A 16,275-nucleotide genomic window follows, 5' to 3' on the forward strand; every position below is an offset into this window, starting at 1 on the left:
TACTTTTCAACTGTCTGGTTTTTAATGAAACAAAAGAGAGTTGACAGTAGTTATACAATGACAATCTCGTCTATTTCATTAAGGATAATTCACGCTATAAGCGGCCCGGATCCGGGCCTATGCAACCGACACTTCATTTTCTATGGAAGGTGACGGGTGATCATGTCATGCTTAGAAAACGAAGTGTCGCATAACTCGGGTCGGAACCGGCCCGTTCTAACGTGAATAGCAAAATAAAAGCGAAAACTACAAAATGAGGAAAGCATGTTTTTGCATGACATTTATTCTAATCAGTGAATCCATCAGTAAAAATATCTAATAACAACCGTTCAGACCAGCGTAGACCTTCATTACTTTGGGAGCCATTCAAAGCTTCCATTATTTCCGCCTTTTTTCGTTGCAAGGTTTCCAATAACATGTTGAAAAACCATTCTACATTGGTGTACTTTAGTGATTCATCTTTGTTAGTCACCCTAAGCAGTACATCCAACAATGTCGTATATAAAATACTTTGCCTAGTTGCAGGCTTACATATACACAAGTGATCCACCGGCAGTTGATAGAAAGGTCCTCTTCCTAAGTCTGCTGATACAGCCTCAACAAAATGTACAGGAACCTTGAATGCTGTTACCAAAGTAGGTAAACTTTCTGCAAAACTGATTGTTTCCCAGTTATACCTGTCAGCATATTTTAGAAATAATTGATGTAGATCTAATAATACTGGTGAGTTTTCTTGCAATTGGCGCACATCTGTAGACGGCCACAACACTGCTGCTGCAGCTCTGGGCATGGTGGCAAATGCACTCCCCTTATGGGGTGTGCTATAGAAAAGTACTGCTTTGGTACATTCACAAAGTTTGTTGGCTTGGGGATCCTGGCTTTGAGCAGCAACATTGAGCACTTGTTTTACTATGAGCCCACCCATTGAGTGAGCTAGCCATACTATTGGTGTATTTCGGCTGCCAACTCCGGCATCAATTAAATTAGGTTCTAATTCAGAAGCCCGAGCTGATATATCAGAAGCCTGTAGAGGACACCGTTCCAGCCAGTCTGATAAAGAGCTAAGATAATTTACACCAATGATCCTAAGATTACTACAATCTTGTGGAAGCCAATCCTTAGGCCAACAAGAGGTGTAAGCGCAGCGGTCTTGCCTCTCTTGAATTAGGCCTAAGCGCTTATTTTTTACTGTATAGAAGGAGGCATTTGCATCATCTCTTTTGGAATCGATAGGCAGATCCTCCAGCACCACTTCTATATTGGCAAGCAAAGCTTCATCTTCTAATTCTATTATTTCTTCCATTACCTGTTGTAACTCTTGATCTATATATCTTGGCACAGCATCACCACACTCAAGGTCTGCCAAAGTGCCTTCTAAAATACCAACCGGCTTACATGACTGATCTCTTTGCCTCCAGGTCACAAAAACACCGCCTCTCAAGCCATGAACCAGTAGTGTATCACATATTGGAGTTGCAGTATTTCTATACAGGGGATGTAATAAATATAACCCTGGCCTGTAACAATATTCTCCAGACAGGTTTGCCAAACACACAGCAGCAGAGCTTGATAATCTGATGTCTCCCGATTGTAATAATCTTGATAGCTCTCTAATGAGACCATTTTCAAAGAATGCAGTGAGGAGACTAGTATGAACACTTAAAACGGTAAGAACTCTTAGCACTGCCAGATCCACATCAACATCATTTGGATGCCTTAAAAACAATTCAGCGAGACAGGACATTATGCCCATGTTTGCTAACAATTTGGCCGAGTGATCATCCTCATAATTATTGTTATTAAATAAGCTTAAATGATGATGTAAAGCATCCAAGCACATCAAGCATAGATCACGTTCACTTAAGGTGTCTGGCTTAGCAGGTATACTGTCAGCCTCCATTGCTTGTTCTTGGACATTAGCAAAATACTTAGATAAGAAGTGCTGTATGCAACTATGACGCTGAAGATTCTGCACAGCTAAAATTAGGTCATGAAACTTATAGGAGAGTAGTTCCGGCGCTTTCGCGGCCTTTCTCACGTGGATCGGCGGAGGCAGGAAGTACCGCAGGTCTGCCCCGCGCGTGCGCGCCAGCAGCACCGCGGTGTTCTTGTCGATCGCCTGCGCAAGTTTCAGACAGTCCCATTCCTTGTTGTTGTTGAACGAAGCCAACTGTACCAGCGCGATGTTTCGCTGCTCCTGATTCCCGTGTTTGCATAACCATAGTAATCGCCACGCCAGAGAGTGTTTCAAACTTTTCCAAATACGATTCCATCCCACTGACTGCCTATTAGCTTTGTCTTCTTCCATCCTCACGGTTAAATCGTAGCTGGGGTCATCTATGTAGATGTACTCGGGAGTGTGTTTCTTCTCCGTCACGAGAACATTAGAATTCACTATTTTTCCAATAGATTTATACGTTTGTCGAAAAGGATAGGCGACTAGGAATCCACTGCATCCGAAAAATGATGAAAATTTCAATATTTTTAAAACGATTTTTATGCGCTCGTGCATGTTCATGATGAGATATTTAACTATGCAGGGTATAACGTAAAAATACCGAGGAGTTGAGCTTTAAAATCATAATAATATTTTGAAATATCTATGACATTGACATTTCACTTGTTGAAGTCTGTTTTGAACATAGCCACACCACGGACTTATAAGATTATCCGGATTATACATTGGCCAAAAAGTGTGTCCACATGAAAAGTCAAAGAGGGCCGTTGCATCTCTTTCTAATTAGGGTGACCATGAGTTATATGTATCTGGGATATTAGGATAACGTGGAATATATAGTTTGGCGAAGATCTTTACTCATGTATAAATTATTAACTGATATAAACAGGACTTAATCGCCTTTTAAGTTTTATGTTTACATCCGACGTTCCGAGGACGGCGTTGTCCCCGTGGTCTCGAAGAAGACTGGCTAAAGTTGACATCAACATCTTCTAGCCGCGCGACTTTTTCGAACTACTCGCACTTGGTCTTGTTTATTGACTTGAACATTTTGCGCACTAGGGCTCTTACTCTGTCGGCACACAACACTAACGATATCCGATTTCTCGACTGTCGATATTCGTTCTCGCTTACACATACTAATAACTGGGGGCCTACCGCAAAAACCAAAATTCGCAAATTGCGGAGATCTTTGTCTTTTACTCTCACTAAGACGTAATAGACAGAGAAAAACGCCCGCAATTGATGAACTTCGATTTTCGCGGTTATAGCCCTAGATTCCATGTGGATGAGATTTATATTTTCTAATTAAAATACTTAAGGTGTTACGATGCCGAACATGTGTTTGAAAATTAATAAATGGCACCCATTAGCCGCCACTGTCGAATTCAAAAATGGTCACGATTTTTCATTTGTAATATGCCTCTTTCGCACTCATGGTATGTTCATATGCGTGATGGCATACGTTTTGCACACTTTAACTATATTTAATCTTAAAGCGTCATCTACTAATCGTAGATGATTTAATTCAAGCATATTGTTATTATTAAATTTTATTTTGGTTTAATTTCATTTCATTATATTTTCAAATAATTTATTTATTATAACATGCATAAAATGACGTTGTATAATATATAGAGTAAGTACTAACCATAATTTATAAGTCATATTTGTACTGACAAAAAATGATCTAAGTTGGTCCTTGAATAAAATGAAATTGAATTGTAGATCTGTGATTGCAACTAGTTTTCAAATTTGCCGCCTTTTTCTACTGACGGAAATGTGTGTCCAACCTATATCGAATGAATTACGTATATAAAAATAGTTAGTAAAACCGTTTCAGTGTTAAAATATAATGTATAAACGTATGTCAGGAATGTTTAAGGACTTTGGATTTCAATTTTGGCAATTAATTATTATGTTATAGCTATCATTCCACCAATTTAATCTTGCCGAAATATAGACATACATAATTAAATAAACTTACTTAAGTACTTGATAAGAATTGTGAAAAAATGATTCACATCATGCCGACATCGACATCATGGTCACCCTAATGATTTTGACAATTAACGTCCTGTATTTTTATCGTAAATTTGTATTATTGTGGTTCACCTGTGAAAATATATACCACAATCAGCAAAACTTTCACTTCTACAACCTGTCACACAACATTATTTACCAATTTTTTTAATATTTCGCAATTAAATGCTGAGCCCAACCATTTACGTATTTTGGAAATATCTCGAAAATATGTCATCAAGTTGGGGATACCAATTAATATTCAAAGTTTCTACAATGTCTACCATATTAAAATTAAGGTTTTTTTGTTGTGCACATGCTTGGTTTAATCAGTTAATAATATTGACATCATAATTATTTACAAATTACTCAAAAGATTTGAAAACCGCACTCTGTATATAGCACTAAAATAGTATAAGACAGTTTTTCATTTCCGTAGTATATTGATATAAATACTACCACAATGGTATGTTTTTAACATTGGCAACATGTGCGAGTGAGACACAGCGCCCCACTTTTGCTATCTCAAGTGGACCATTTTCTCTAGTCTGATAAGAACACCCTTCTGCCTCAGTGATAAGGTTCTATTTATAACATAAAAGTTAGTGTGCTCCACTTTATATCTCCATGAGCCACACATGGCGTTGACAGTTATCGTATTTCTCGTAAGACAAGTATTCAGGTATCTCCACCTTCCGTATATTCAGGTTAATTTATCGAATAGAAAATATATAGTCTGTCAAGCCATTTCCTTCAGTAGAAAAAAGCGGCAAAATGAAAATAAAGTAAGCGCGAAGGGTTATCGTCCCATAGAACATTTGAATTTCTTGCCTATTTCTATTGACAAACTTGTTTGACCGTGAGTCAGAATGGCGGGTGTACCTAAATAAAATCAAATGAAAAGCATACCATATTTTTGTACCTAATTTGTACTATTTAGTACCTCGTTTAAAAAAAATTGTACCTCACGGTACGTAAAGTTATCATCAAAAAACAGGTCACCCGCCATCCTGACAGTCAGAATGGCGGGTGTACTTTATTACGCTATGTTCCCGTGGTTATTGATAAATTCTATAAAAGCCAAATTTTAGTACCTTTTTTGTACCTTCATATTCAATTATAATATGAGTCATTTTATTTGTGCTTTCCAAGTTTTACTCATTTTATATTTTGCTTGCTATTACAACTTTGCAGGCGTTATAATTTTTCAAGTTATCGATTTAAGAGGAATTCCTAGTTGCGATTTTTCCATACAAACGCTCTCGACTGATTCCTCCCTGGATTTTTAACCTAGAGCAGTGATTTTTTCAAATAAGATCAATATCATCAATATCTGTGCCGCTATGTTTTGCTTTTTTGGATTATTTTATTTTGAAGAAAGATACAGCGCCTCGAAAATCGCAAAAACGGCTAAATTGAATTGGCTGTAAAAAAAGGCACAGTAAACAAATATGACAAAAAATATCCAAAAAATCAAAACATAGCGGCATAGATTATTTCTTCCTCTTGCAATTTCCAAAATTTCATAATGATTAGTTGCGTTTTGGAGGAGGAAACAGTCGAGAGCGAAACCTCGATTTTTGAGTTTTTTGCGAGTGAATTTCGGTCCGAGCTGCAGTTGTCCTTATCGCACGAATTGGAGGCGGAGACAGTTTCTAAATATACGTACACAGAAGGAATAGTGATGGGCATAACATCCTTATTAGGGATTGCAGAACCGGTACTGTTTTAAAGAACCGGGATTTCTCGGTACTTTCGGAACTGGTCTAATTATTTCATTATTTTAAATAAAACGACAGCATTTTGCGATTTGACCACCTTTCGTATTATAATTTAATAATCACATTTTCTTTTATTACGTAGTAGGCAATTTTTTTTTAGAAATATAGTATTTTACATTGCTCACACTTGTGCGTCACAAGTAAAAGATAACTACTTTGATGTTTGTCACTAGATAGCAAATTTAATGAAATTACATTGACGAGGGGATTTATATACATATAAGTATCGCAGTCGTATTGTATAATCCGCCGTATTACATTACGGCTAGCCGATATCAAAATAAGGGCCATTTTGAAATGCGGCGGTTCAACGATTAAGGTATGTTGGGTAAATACCGGATGCGGGTGAAGAACGTAGGACATTCATTTCCCCCTAATTTGGCTTTATTTTTTTATGTTGGCATCACTGAATCGCTATCTGAAGGTTGTCTGGAAGAGATCGCTTTTTAGCGATAAGTCCGCCTGTTGTTACCTACTTACTTATGTCCTTTTTTTGTTTGTAACATGTATGTTTCTTTGTAGTGCACAATAAAGTATTTTTTTATTATTATTATTATTATTGTGTAAGACGCCATTTCATTGCACCTCGACTGTCAGTGTCCCCGCGTCGCTCAGGGAGTCAGGCTTGTGCTATGTGCAATCACAGAGAGCAAGGTAAATTTCGCGAATTCTTCCTTCTATCCGATCTTCGCTCTGTAATTTATTTTGCGTATTGTGATGAAACTGTGTTTGTTTTTGTAATTGTGTTAACAGACCTAGCACTGCTGTAGACCGTTATCCGATCTTGACCCTTCCAGGTAAAGATCGGACCAGAAACAATCAGATCTTTACCTATTTAAAAAACAGCAGTGATTATCAAACTTTAAATTTTCTTCAATTTACCTACTGACCTTAATTATCACATTTATTGTTTTCTCGTTCACACTTTCGGACCATTATTTTTATCCAGTACCACTACCAGCGCGACGGTTACTGACAATGTAATTTTTTTAATTTCCGCAACCCAAAGGTTGCCTTTTAGCGATAAGACCGCATGTTGTTTACCTGTGCTTATGTCTATGTTTTCTTTTGTATTGTTTTCTTTTATTGAGGTGTGCAATAAAGAGTATTTATATTGTATAGGGATGATGATACATGTTGAAAATAACAAAATCGAGTAAATTAGATAGCAAATGAGCAATTTTTCGCAATAAAGTACCTACATATACGGATGCATATGTAGATGTGCACGCATACATACATTGCTAGTTTCGGATACAAAATAGAGATAGGGCTTCGAAATTAGTTTCCTTAAAATGCTTCAAGAGGGCTCTCTTTTCCTATATATTTACTTTACTCTTTACATACGATCCTTACATTTTATCCAAAAAAAAAGATTGTATACAAACTATATATATATATATATATATATATATATATATATATATATATATATATATATATATATATATATATATATATACATAATTGCAAAATTAAACCAACAAAATCGCAATTTTAATTATTTTCCATACTTCCAGATGGGATCTCAGTGATATTTACCTATTTAAAGAACTACTTAGTCTTTTTGATTTCTAAGTTTGATTCTTATTTTTTTGGCGACCTTCATTAAAAATGACTGGGTACGATTATTTTTTATTTTGATTTTTGTCCCTCCTACTTAAGTACTTAATATCTTCCAGTACATTCCATTCAATAAACAATACATTTACACTTTCCCTAAACCTGTACAGTTCATGAAATCTTAAATTGTCAAAACTACGCAACATATCTATTATTTTAGTGGGTTTTTTTTATTACTTCGGGTAAACCTTACAATAAGAGGTTTCTTAGCACATTGTTTACTTATCAAATTGCCTTATGACATAGGTATCAAAGTTTGAGAGCCACAATTTTACCAATTTTTGTATCCGGGTTAAGATCGGATACAAAAGGGTAGACACCGGACCTATTTCTTTGTGATACCTTATTCTCTTTCCATTAGAAGCAACTTTTTTTCACCATCCAATGTTCTCCCTTGATGGCAAAACAGTCGTTACCCTAAAAAAAAAGTATGTCTTATCTTTACACAGGTACAAAACTAAAACCGTTCTATATTGAAGATTACCAAAATTCAGGCCGAATCTACGGTTATTATTTAACGATTCGCTACGCAAGAATCTGTCACGTGTTGAGATCTCGAAAAAACATTTTTTCACGAGTTCTCTCAATTGGTCCCAAAATTGTCCGGCTTTATCCCAACATACTTTACCCAGATTGTCATTGCGATACGTTCTTCAATAAGGCGGCCCAAGTTTAGCCCCATCGTACTACAAGTTAAATAGATTGTAGTTTAACCATAGGTATATTTATACCTACTTACAAAATTTCACAACACACCATGATCACTCCCAACTTACTGATACGGATAGGTACAGTCAAGTGTAAAAATATGGGTGTACCTACACATCTTACTCAAAAATATGTCCCATAGCATCTTATTCCAGTGTAATAAGAGCGTAGTACCATATTTATGAGACGATTCTTTCGATACATATTTTTGCACTTGACTGTACGACGACAACCGAAGCTGAGACATCATTCTTTTTTGCAGTTTTTACCTATATGGTAATTAATATCAAACAATCATTTATTATTTCGTCATCATAGGTGTAAAATACATTTAGTACAGGTGATAGGGTGTTTGGTATTAGGGTGTAATAGATACAGTATAATATAAAAATGAAAAACAATATTACGTGGTAACAACAAAAACAACTTGCGTCGGGCAGCGCAGAATAAATTCCGTCTGGCTCGCGGGCGATGTCGACGGAACGGCGCGCAATGAGCGAGCGCACGAGTCTCGCGTCTGTGTGCGCGCACTCACACTTAGATAGCTCCGGCTCCCGCCCACCGCAGCGCGACAGAAACATACATAGCTTCAAAAATTCGAGATTTGAAAAGTTGCTCAGCTAGGAATTGCTCTTGGTACAATTATTTTTATTACGCCAGGATTTAGTACCTTTAATGTTTAATCTGTTAAGTTCAAATAACTCAGAAAATTGGTCGGAGATTGAATTAGTCCGGGAGAGACAACAACGGCTTCTCGCTTGTCGACGCCTGCCTCCGCCGATAAGCCGTAAGTGCGTCGCGACGACAGCTAGGCCAAGCACAAATAGATTACTTAACGTTCATAAAGACGGTAAATAAATCTACTTTCCTAGCTAGGTTTCATTCTATATTTTTCCAGTTTTATAGGTAGGTAAGTAGCTCTCCTTTCACCAGTGAGTGACTATCCTGAAGTCCTGAACACTATAGAACACTATAGAAATATGATTGGATATTTAATACGACACGACCACTTCTTTCAATTTATTCTGGAGGGGCGGATAGGGCGCAAGCGAGGTCGAGGAAAACCCAGACGCAGCCACTTGGGTCAAGTGAAAGATAAAATAAACTAGGGGTCGTGTCGTATCAAAAAGTAAAAGAGCTGGAGCAAGATAAGGAAAGCTGGACGATACTCTACCGTCAGGAGAATAACTCTTAAGTTTATGATGATGATGAGGTAGGTAAGTAGGTACCTAACAACGGATCAGCCATAGCCGTCATGGGACTTTTACAAAGAAATTTGGGGGCCATTCTCTGAAAATACGTCTGCTATTGCGTCTAATATCAACGACTCTTATCATACACTAGCTGTTGCCCGTGACTTCGTACGCGTGTATTTGTATGTTGGTGGTTATATACATGAGCATAGAACATTATGCAGCAAAAGGTAGCAGTAGGGAAGGTTAATCACTTGTTAATAATTATACAACGCATGAGATTTGTCTGACACAACCTACGAAGTGAATAAAAGTGAAAAAATTGTTCTCGATATAATTAATCCCTTACGAATATTTCCAAGTCCACAATTCCAATCGAATGCAAACTTTAAGCCCTTTTTTCATCAATTTGAGGGATTAATACTTTCAATGAACGCCATTTTAAAAGCCTAACTTAAAAGAAAACTCGTACCACATATAAACTTCTCTCCCCTTTTTAACCCCCTTAGGGGTTGAATTTCCAAGAACGTAAAAATAACTTTTTTTAATCTTACATTATGTTTTTCTACGAAGTTTTAAAGCATTTTCAATGGATTCAAACATTCAATCCCTATTTATCCATTTTAGGAGAAGATTTTTTTAAAACGCTGAAATCATTTTTGTTTTATTCTAATAATATGCCCATATACACAGTTTCAAGTCCCGCACTCAAAAAAATGTTTGACCTCCATATAAACATTCAACCCCTTTTTCACTACCTTGGGGAATGAATTTTTAAAAACGCTTAAAATTGGTTCATCTCTTTCAATGAAGTACCAATTTACGAAGTTTCAACTTCCTAGCTTACGTTAAATTTTAAACCTCTTACAAATTATCAACCCCTTTTTAACCCATTTCGGAGATGAATTTTTAAAAACGTTGTAATAAATTTTCTTGTATTCTAAAAATATGTCGTGATACAACGATTCAAGTCCCGCACAAAAATGTTTGTACTCCATACAAACTTTCAACCCCTTTTCACCACCTTTAAAAATGAATTTTCAATAACGCCGAAATTTGTTTTCTTTTTTTTTAATCAAATATGTCAACTCAAACTGTCAACCTCTAGGGGGTGAATTTTCAAAAACGCTGAAATAACTTTACTTGAATTATAACAATATGCCTTTATACAGGGTGAAACCTAAGTCGTAAACAGAAATTGTTGTTTCTATTACAGTATTTTAAGGCAAATTCATTGCATTATCTCTACAAGCAAACAATTAAACTTTATTGATAATAATTTTTAATAACCAAAACACCAACCTTATGGTCACCCTATTCGACAAGATTTGGTCTGTAGCTTAAACTACCACTTGTTTTTCTTCCTCGCGTTATCCCGGCATTTTACCACGGCTCTTGGGAGCCTGGGGTCCGCTTGACAACTAATTCCTAGATTTGGCGTAGGCACTAGGTTTTACGGAAGCTACTGCCATATGATCTTCTAAAGCAGAGGGTAAACTAGGCCTTATTGGGATTAGTCCGATTTCCTCACGATGTTTTCCTTCACCGAAAAACGACTGGTAAAATATCAAATGATATCATTACATAAGTTCCGAAAAATTCATTGGTTCGAGCGGGGGTTTAATCCCGCGACCTCCGGATTGCAAGTCGCACGCTTTTATCGCTAAGCCACCAGCGTTTAAGCTACCACTTGTTATGCAGAATTATTTTATCTCATTTATTGAGCCTACTTACGTTATCAAACAAGATCATCATGTGTACTTCAAAAACCTACACTGTACATTTAATGCAAACACACTTATTGGTTCTTAATCGTAGTTTATTTTAAAATTAACGCTAATTTCATACATACTTTAACAAATGTTCAAAATACTCGCCTCCTAATTCATCACACAACTGTGCCCGTCTCCTGTTGTTATCTTTGACTCTCCTTAGTACAAATTCGTCCGCTTTTACTTCGTCAAAAGCGGCTATGATTTTAAGACGAAGTTCTGCCACTGTGTTGGATACCTGCTCATAAAACCTTTCTCTTGATTTCACCCCATAGGTAAAAGTCCAAAGGCGTTAAGTCAGGACTACGCGGTGGCCATTGTATGGGTCCATTTCGGCCTATCCAGCGTTCCGGGTATTCATTATCCAAGTAATTACGGACGTCACATTGAAAATGAGCTGGAGCTCCGTCCTGCTGATAATGCAAGTCCACTAACTCTCCCCCAGGCACTCCTTCAAGCAATCCTGGGAGGGCATGACGTAGGAAATGAAGATAGTTTGGGCCATTCTGACGCCCTACAATAAAGTGAGGCCCAATTACTGTATTATTGACAATACCCGCCCAAACATTCACACTGAACCTCACTTGATACGCATTCTTTCGCGCAACGTGTGGGTTTTGTTCGCTCCACCAATGTTCGTTGTGCTGGTTGAAAAGTCCGATCCTAGTAAATGTCGCTTCGTCGGTCCATAGGATGTTTGTATCCTGGTTTTGCAACAGCCACCGACAAAATTCTACTCTTTTCGCGTAATCTGCCAACACGAGATCCTGTACGGGCTGAAAATGAAACGGATGTTGGCCAGACGCATTAAGCAAACGCCACACGTACATTTGGCTTACACGAAAGCGTCTGGCAGCTTGTCTTGTGCTCGCTTGTGGGTTTCTGTTAAAGTAGTTCCGTATCCGTCTGTACAGGTATTCCGGGCGAATAATCGGCCTTCCTCTCGCCTGTGCATGAGCTGGAACAGTAAGCTGTCCATAGTCCCGGAGATTTTGAACCATGCTACGAATCAGGTTGTGTGTCGGCACTGGTGATTCGGGGTAATGTTCTTGAAATCCTTCTCGTGTTTGCTCTGTACTGTTGGTTCGAGCGTAAAGTCTTACCATTTCGAAACGCTCAATAAAAGTGTAAGGATATGCAGCCGGCATTTTAAACGCGAATTGATAATTTTCAATTTAAATTCGTACCGTCATGTTATGACTTTTGAATTTGTCATTGTCAATTTAATCTTTTTTCAACGTTCTTACCAGCAAATACAAAAAGGTTGAATGATTAATCTTAATAACATGCCCTGGGTCTATGACAGTTTGACGTACCAATTAGGGTGACCATGAGACTCAGTAAATTTAAAACAATTTTTTAATTAAAGAATTGAGAAACAACGCGTACATATTTTTGCCTGTTGTCACGTCCACATGTTTAAACTAAATTTAAACAGAAAGAAACATATGTTTCTGTTCACGACTTAGGATTCACCCTGTATAAAGTTTCAAGTGCCGCAAGCAAAAAATTTTTTTATGTCCATTTTAGTTTCGGCTTTTGCATTAGGCTTATAATATTATTAGAAGATATTTGTAATCTTATAATCTATTCATACCTACATTTTTAATTTTGTAGCTCAAAAAAATTACTTTAAGGGATTGCATTCTCAAAAGTCTGGATCACGTGTGGCTGTAAATCAGCGTGTAGGTATGTAACAACCGGTCAATTTCAAAATCTATGCTATCTTCGTAATTAGCATTCCCCTCCAGGGGCCATAGTTCACGTCGGCTACGTTATATTTTAATTCTGATCCCATTTTTGTAATTAGCGTCCCACAAAACCATGGAATCGATACCCATATTGATATTTTGAGATTTCAACCCCATTGAACCCCCACCAGAAGGATGATTGTTCACTTCGACTACGTTATATTTTAATTTTGATGCCATTTTTGTAATTAGCGTCTCAAAATACTATGAAAACAATACCCATATTGATATTTTGAGAAATCAACCCTAGGGACTGGGGTTGAATTTTCAAAAAACCTCCAAACACGTTTACCTATTTATCTTTAGGAATACTCCTGTGAAATTTGGAATAAAATAGTCTAACTAATCTTGTTTCTCCTTATAAACTTTGGACCCCCATTTCACCCCATTAGGGGATGAATTTTGAAAAATTCTTTCTTAGTGGACCCCTGGACCTTTATAAGGAACCTACTTGCCAAATTTGGACTATCTAGTCCCAGCGGTTTGGGCTCTGCGTTGATGTAAGTCAGTCAGTCAGGTCTTTCACGTTTATGTATATTATATATATATATATATAAGAAGATTTTGTATGGGTCTAGGTAATTAGACCGCAGACATATTTTTCAGACGTATTAGTGGGTTTATTATTTATATTATTTGTAGAGCCATAAGAGCGTGTTATATATTTTTGCGTCCTTCGTTGTGTAACATATTATTGCAGAAATGTACGTACATGTTAATTACAATTGTTGTACTTCTGGCCTCGCACAGCTAAACTATCTAATTATCGTTATATAGTTACTTTATGACATGATCTGTCGCCTGCGCTATTTCGGAACCGATACGACCTTCAAACCTTCAAGAAAAAAGTTGTCCTCTGGTGTTGCAGGTGTCCATAGGTGATGGTAATCGCGTACTCAGGCGTTTGCGTCCGTTATCATAATAATAACACTTTCACGCTCCGTGCTATTAAATTCGCTGCATAGTTAGATTGGGCCGACTATCACCAACATATATTATAGTCTGTGTGGTAAGAGAAGAGTGGCAGAATGTATTGGTTTCTTTACATTCCACGACACTTCTCTTTTCGCACATTGCTACGTACAGTGAACTGCAGAGATAGCTGATCCCCTGTACCTATATAATTTTGTTTGTAGGGGTTGGTCAACTATCTCCGCAGCTTACTGTACATGTATAAGGTATTTAGAGGATTGACTACATGTAAATAGTGAAGCGCTGGTGGCCTAGCGGTAAGAGCGTGCGACTTGCAATCCGGAGGTCGCGGGTTCAAACCCCGGCTCGTACCAATGAGTTTTTCGGAACTTATGTACGAAATATCATTCGATATTTACCAGTCGCTTTTCGATGAAGGAAAACATCGTGTGGAAACCGGCCTAATTCCAACAAGGCCTAGTTTACCCTCTGGGTTGGAAGGTCAGATGGCAGTCGCTTTCGTAAAAACTAGTGCCTACGCCAAATCTTGGGATTAGTTGTCAAGCGGACCCCAGGCTCCCATGAGCCGTGGCAAAATGCCGGGACAACGCGAGGAAGAAGAAGAAGAAATAGTAAATACTGCAATATTCTGCCACTACCGCTAGAGGCAGCTCGCACAAACCGTAAACCATAGACTATAGAGTAACTTATATACAAGTTTTGACATTAATGCATCAAAGCGGTTTGTTTACATATGCTATAGTGGCGCCTCCTATGCAAAGTTTTGCGTAATATTCCCTATATGACGTCTTTAGGTGTCCTTGGCGTTTAAAAGGCTAAAAAAATATTTTGTATCGCTCTTTATATCTGAGAATCTGAAAGCAATCTACCTAGTCATATTTGCAAAATAAAACTACTTATTGTTCAAAACTTTCAAAAGTTTACCTACTAATAAAGTTGCACTAGTGGTCATAAAGCGTAGGTCAATTAACGTATGTCATTCTGCGTATATAAACTGAAAATGAAATGGTCGTACCGCGTTTAGTTAAAATACATATTGGTCATAAAGCGTGTTCGTCAATTTACGTATGTCATTCTACGTATTAATAACATAAATTTGAAATGTACATTCTGAGTATTGGTCAAAATGCGTAGAAAGGTTTATAATCTGATTTTAGATACGAGTATTTTACAGGATTTGTGGTTTTTGTGTCCCATTACCGGTTCCACGCCCATTATAGAGCAAGATCCCAGAGCTTTTCAATTCAATGTATTTATTTCAGACTCATGGGTCCATAAAATTGTTAGTATTACAAGTACTTAAATCTAGGAGTTAGTGCCTACATGCTACAGATATGTTCAAATTATAAATAATAACCAAAACATAAAATAAATAAATAATAATAATTAAATTACATTAAATTCCATTCAATCATATTATTCATATCCTATGCAATTATTCATTTCTATTTATCATTAAAAAAAAGAGGTCTGTCGCTTGAATGGATATAATTCCAATGCCTACTAACATGGCAATCATATTTTTCAAAAACAGCACTCAGGAGGCTGTTAGTACTCTCTCGTACTCTGCGCATCAGGGAGGCAACACGTTTCCGCAGTATTGTTGTAAAGCCATCCCTGTTGGCCTCTAGAAACATGCGTGACGCACTGCACCAGCGAGGCAGCCCCAACAGCAGTGAAGGCGTTATTGTACTGGACTCTTAGGCTTTGATGGTTTTTCGAGTGTAGTTGGTCCATAGGCTGCAGGTGTAAAAAGTCTGGCAATACGCTCTAAACAATGTGATCACGTGAGCACTTAGCAAACCTACGAACCAACATATTAGCTCTCACAGCCATAGCCCTTCGCTCACGCTCGATGTCTGTGTCATCGGAGAGGGTCTCGGTAACCCAGTGACCAAGGTACTTAAACTTGGTGACCTTGTTCAAGGGGATTCCAAGCAGTTTTACTGGTGGGACTGCTCCCAGTTTTTTAGTCCCAGCCTTGAAAACGAGAATTTCACTTTTTTTAACGTTGTACCTTAGTCCATGGGCCGCCGCGTACCTCTCACAGATATCCACTAACATCTGAAGAGCCCTTACCGAGGGACACAACAGCACCATGTCGTCGGCGTAACTGATATTATTAACAAACTTTCCATCTATAGAACAGCCGACGCCGGAGCTGCTGAGCTCCTCGAGAAGGTCGTTTATATATAGGTTGAAAAGGCGAGGAGAGGACAGTCCCCCTGCCTCACCCCACATTCCAGCCCATACTCCCCAGAGTCGCCGCGCACTGTTCGCAGTCCCGGCGGCGCGGACCCGGGCATTATCTCACTCACCGCTGCACCGCGCATTGTCTCTCTTGAATGATATATTGGACAGCGACAGCAAACTAGATATATTCCAATGCACTGAAGCTAGTTTTTTGGCAGTTAGTAGCCGATACCTAGAGTCAATAACGACGACCAGCTCAATCAATGTATAGTTAGCAGTAAGTAAATTGTTAGTATCAATGCGTATATAATGTCACTCCTTTTAACATGTGTAGCTTGACTG

At 37.8% G+C, this 16,275-nt stretch overlaps 2 protein-coding genes across 2 annotated transcripts; both read right to left on the reverse strand.

Annotated features, from left to right (window-relative positions):
* Positions 1–267: 267 nt before the first annotated feature.
* Positions 268–3,158, reverse strand: LOC133517480 (protein SERAC1). The gene has a single exon (XM_061850812.1). It carries the CDS (start codon positions 2,516–2,518, stop codon positions 287–289), a length of 2,232 nt encoding a protein of 743 aa, XP_061706796.1. The 5' UTR covers positions 2,519–3,158; the 3' UTR covers positions 268–286.
* Positions 3,159–15,288: 12,130 nt separating this feature from the next.
* Positions 15,289–15,981, reverse strand: LOC133529812 (uncharacterized). Its single transcript, XM_061867624.1, has 2 exons — positions 15,591–15,981; positions 15,289–15,497 (listed from the first exon to the last, which is right to left on the reverse strand). Exons 1-2 carry the CDS (start codon positions 15,979–15,981, stop codon positions 15,289–15,291), a joined length of 600 nt encoding a protein of 199 aa, XP_061723608.1.
* Positions 15,982–16,275: the final 294 nt, after the last annotated feature.

Source organism: Cydia pomonella, chromosome 1 (assembly GCF_033807575.1).
Source record: "Cydia pomonella isolate Wapato2018A chromosome 1, ilCydPomo1, whole genome shotgun sequence".
NCBI classification, from domain to species: domain Eukaryota; kingdom Metazoa; phylum Arthropoda; class Insecta; order Lepidoptera; family Tortricidae; genus Cydia; species Cydia pomonella.

What these genes read in the sequence shown, in the direction of transcription:
- LOC133517480 (XM_061850812.1), bottom strand. Translation starts at nt 2,518, where the DNA reads ATGAACATGCACGAGCGCATAAAAATCGTTTTAAAAATATTGAAATTT.
- LOC133529812 (XM_061867624.1), bottom strand. Translation starts at nt 15,981, where the DNA reads ATGTGGGGTGAGGCAGGGGGACTGTCCTCTCCTCGCCTTTTCAACCTA. An exon ending in CGATGACACAGACATCGAGC is followed by an intron (nt 15,498 to 15,590) that starts GTGAGCGAAGGG and finishes GCGTATTGCCAG; the next exon opens with ACTTTTTACACCTGCAGCCT.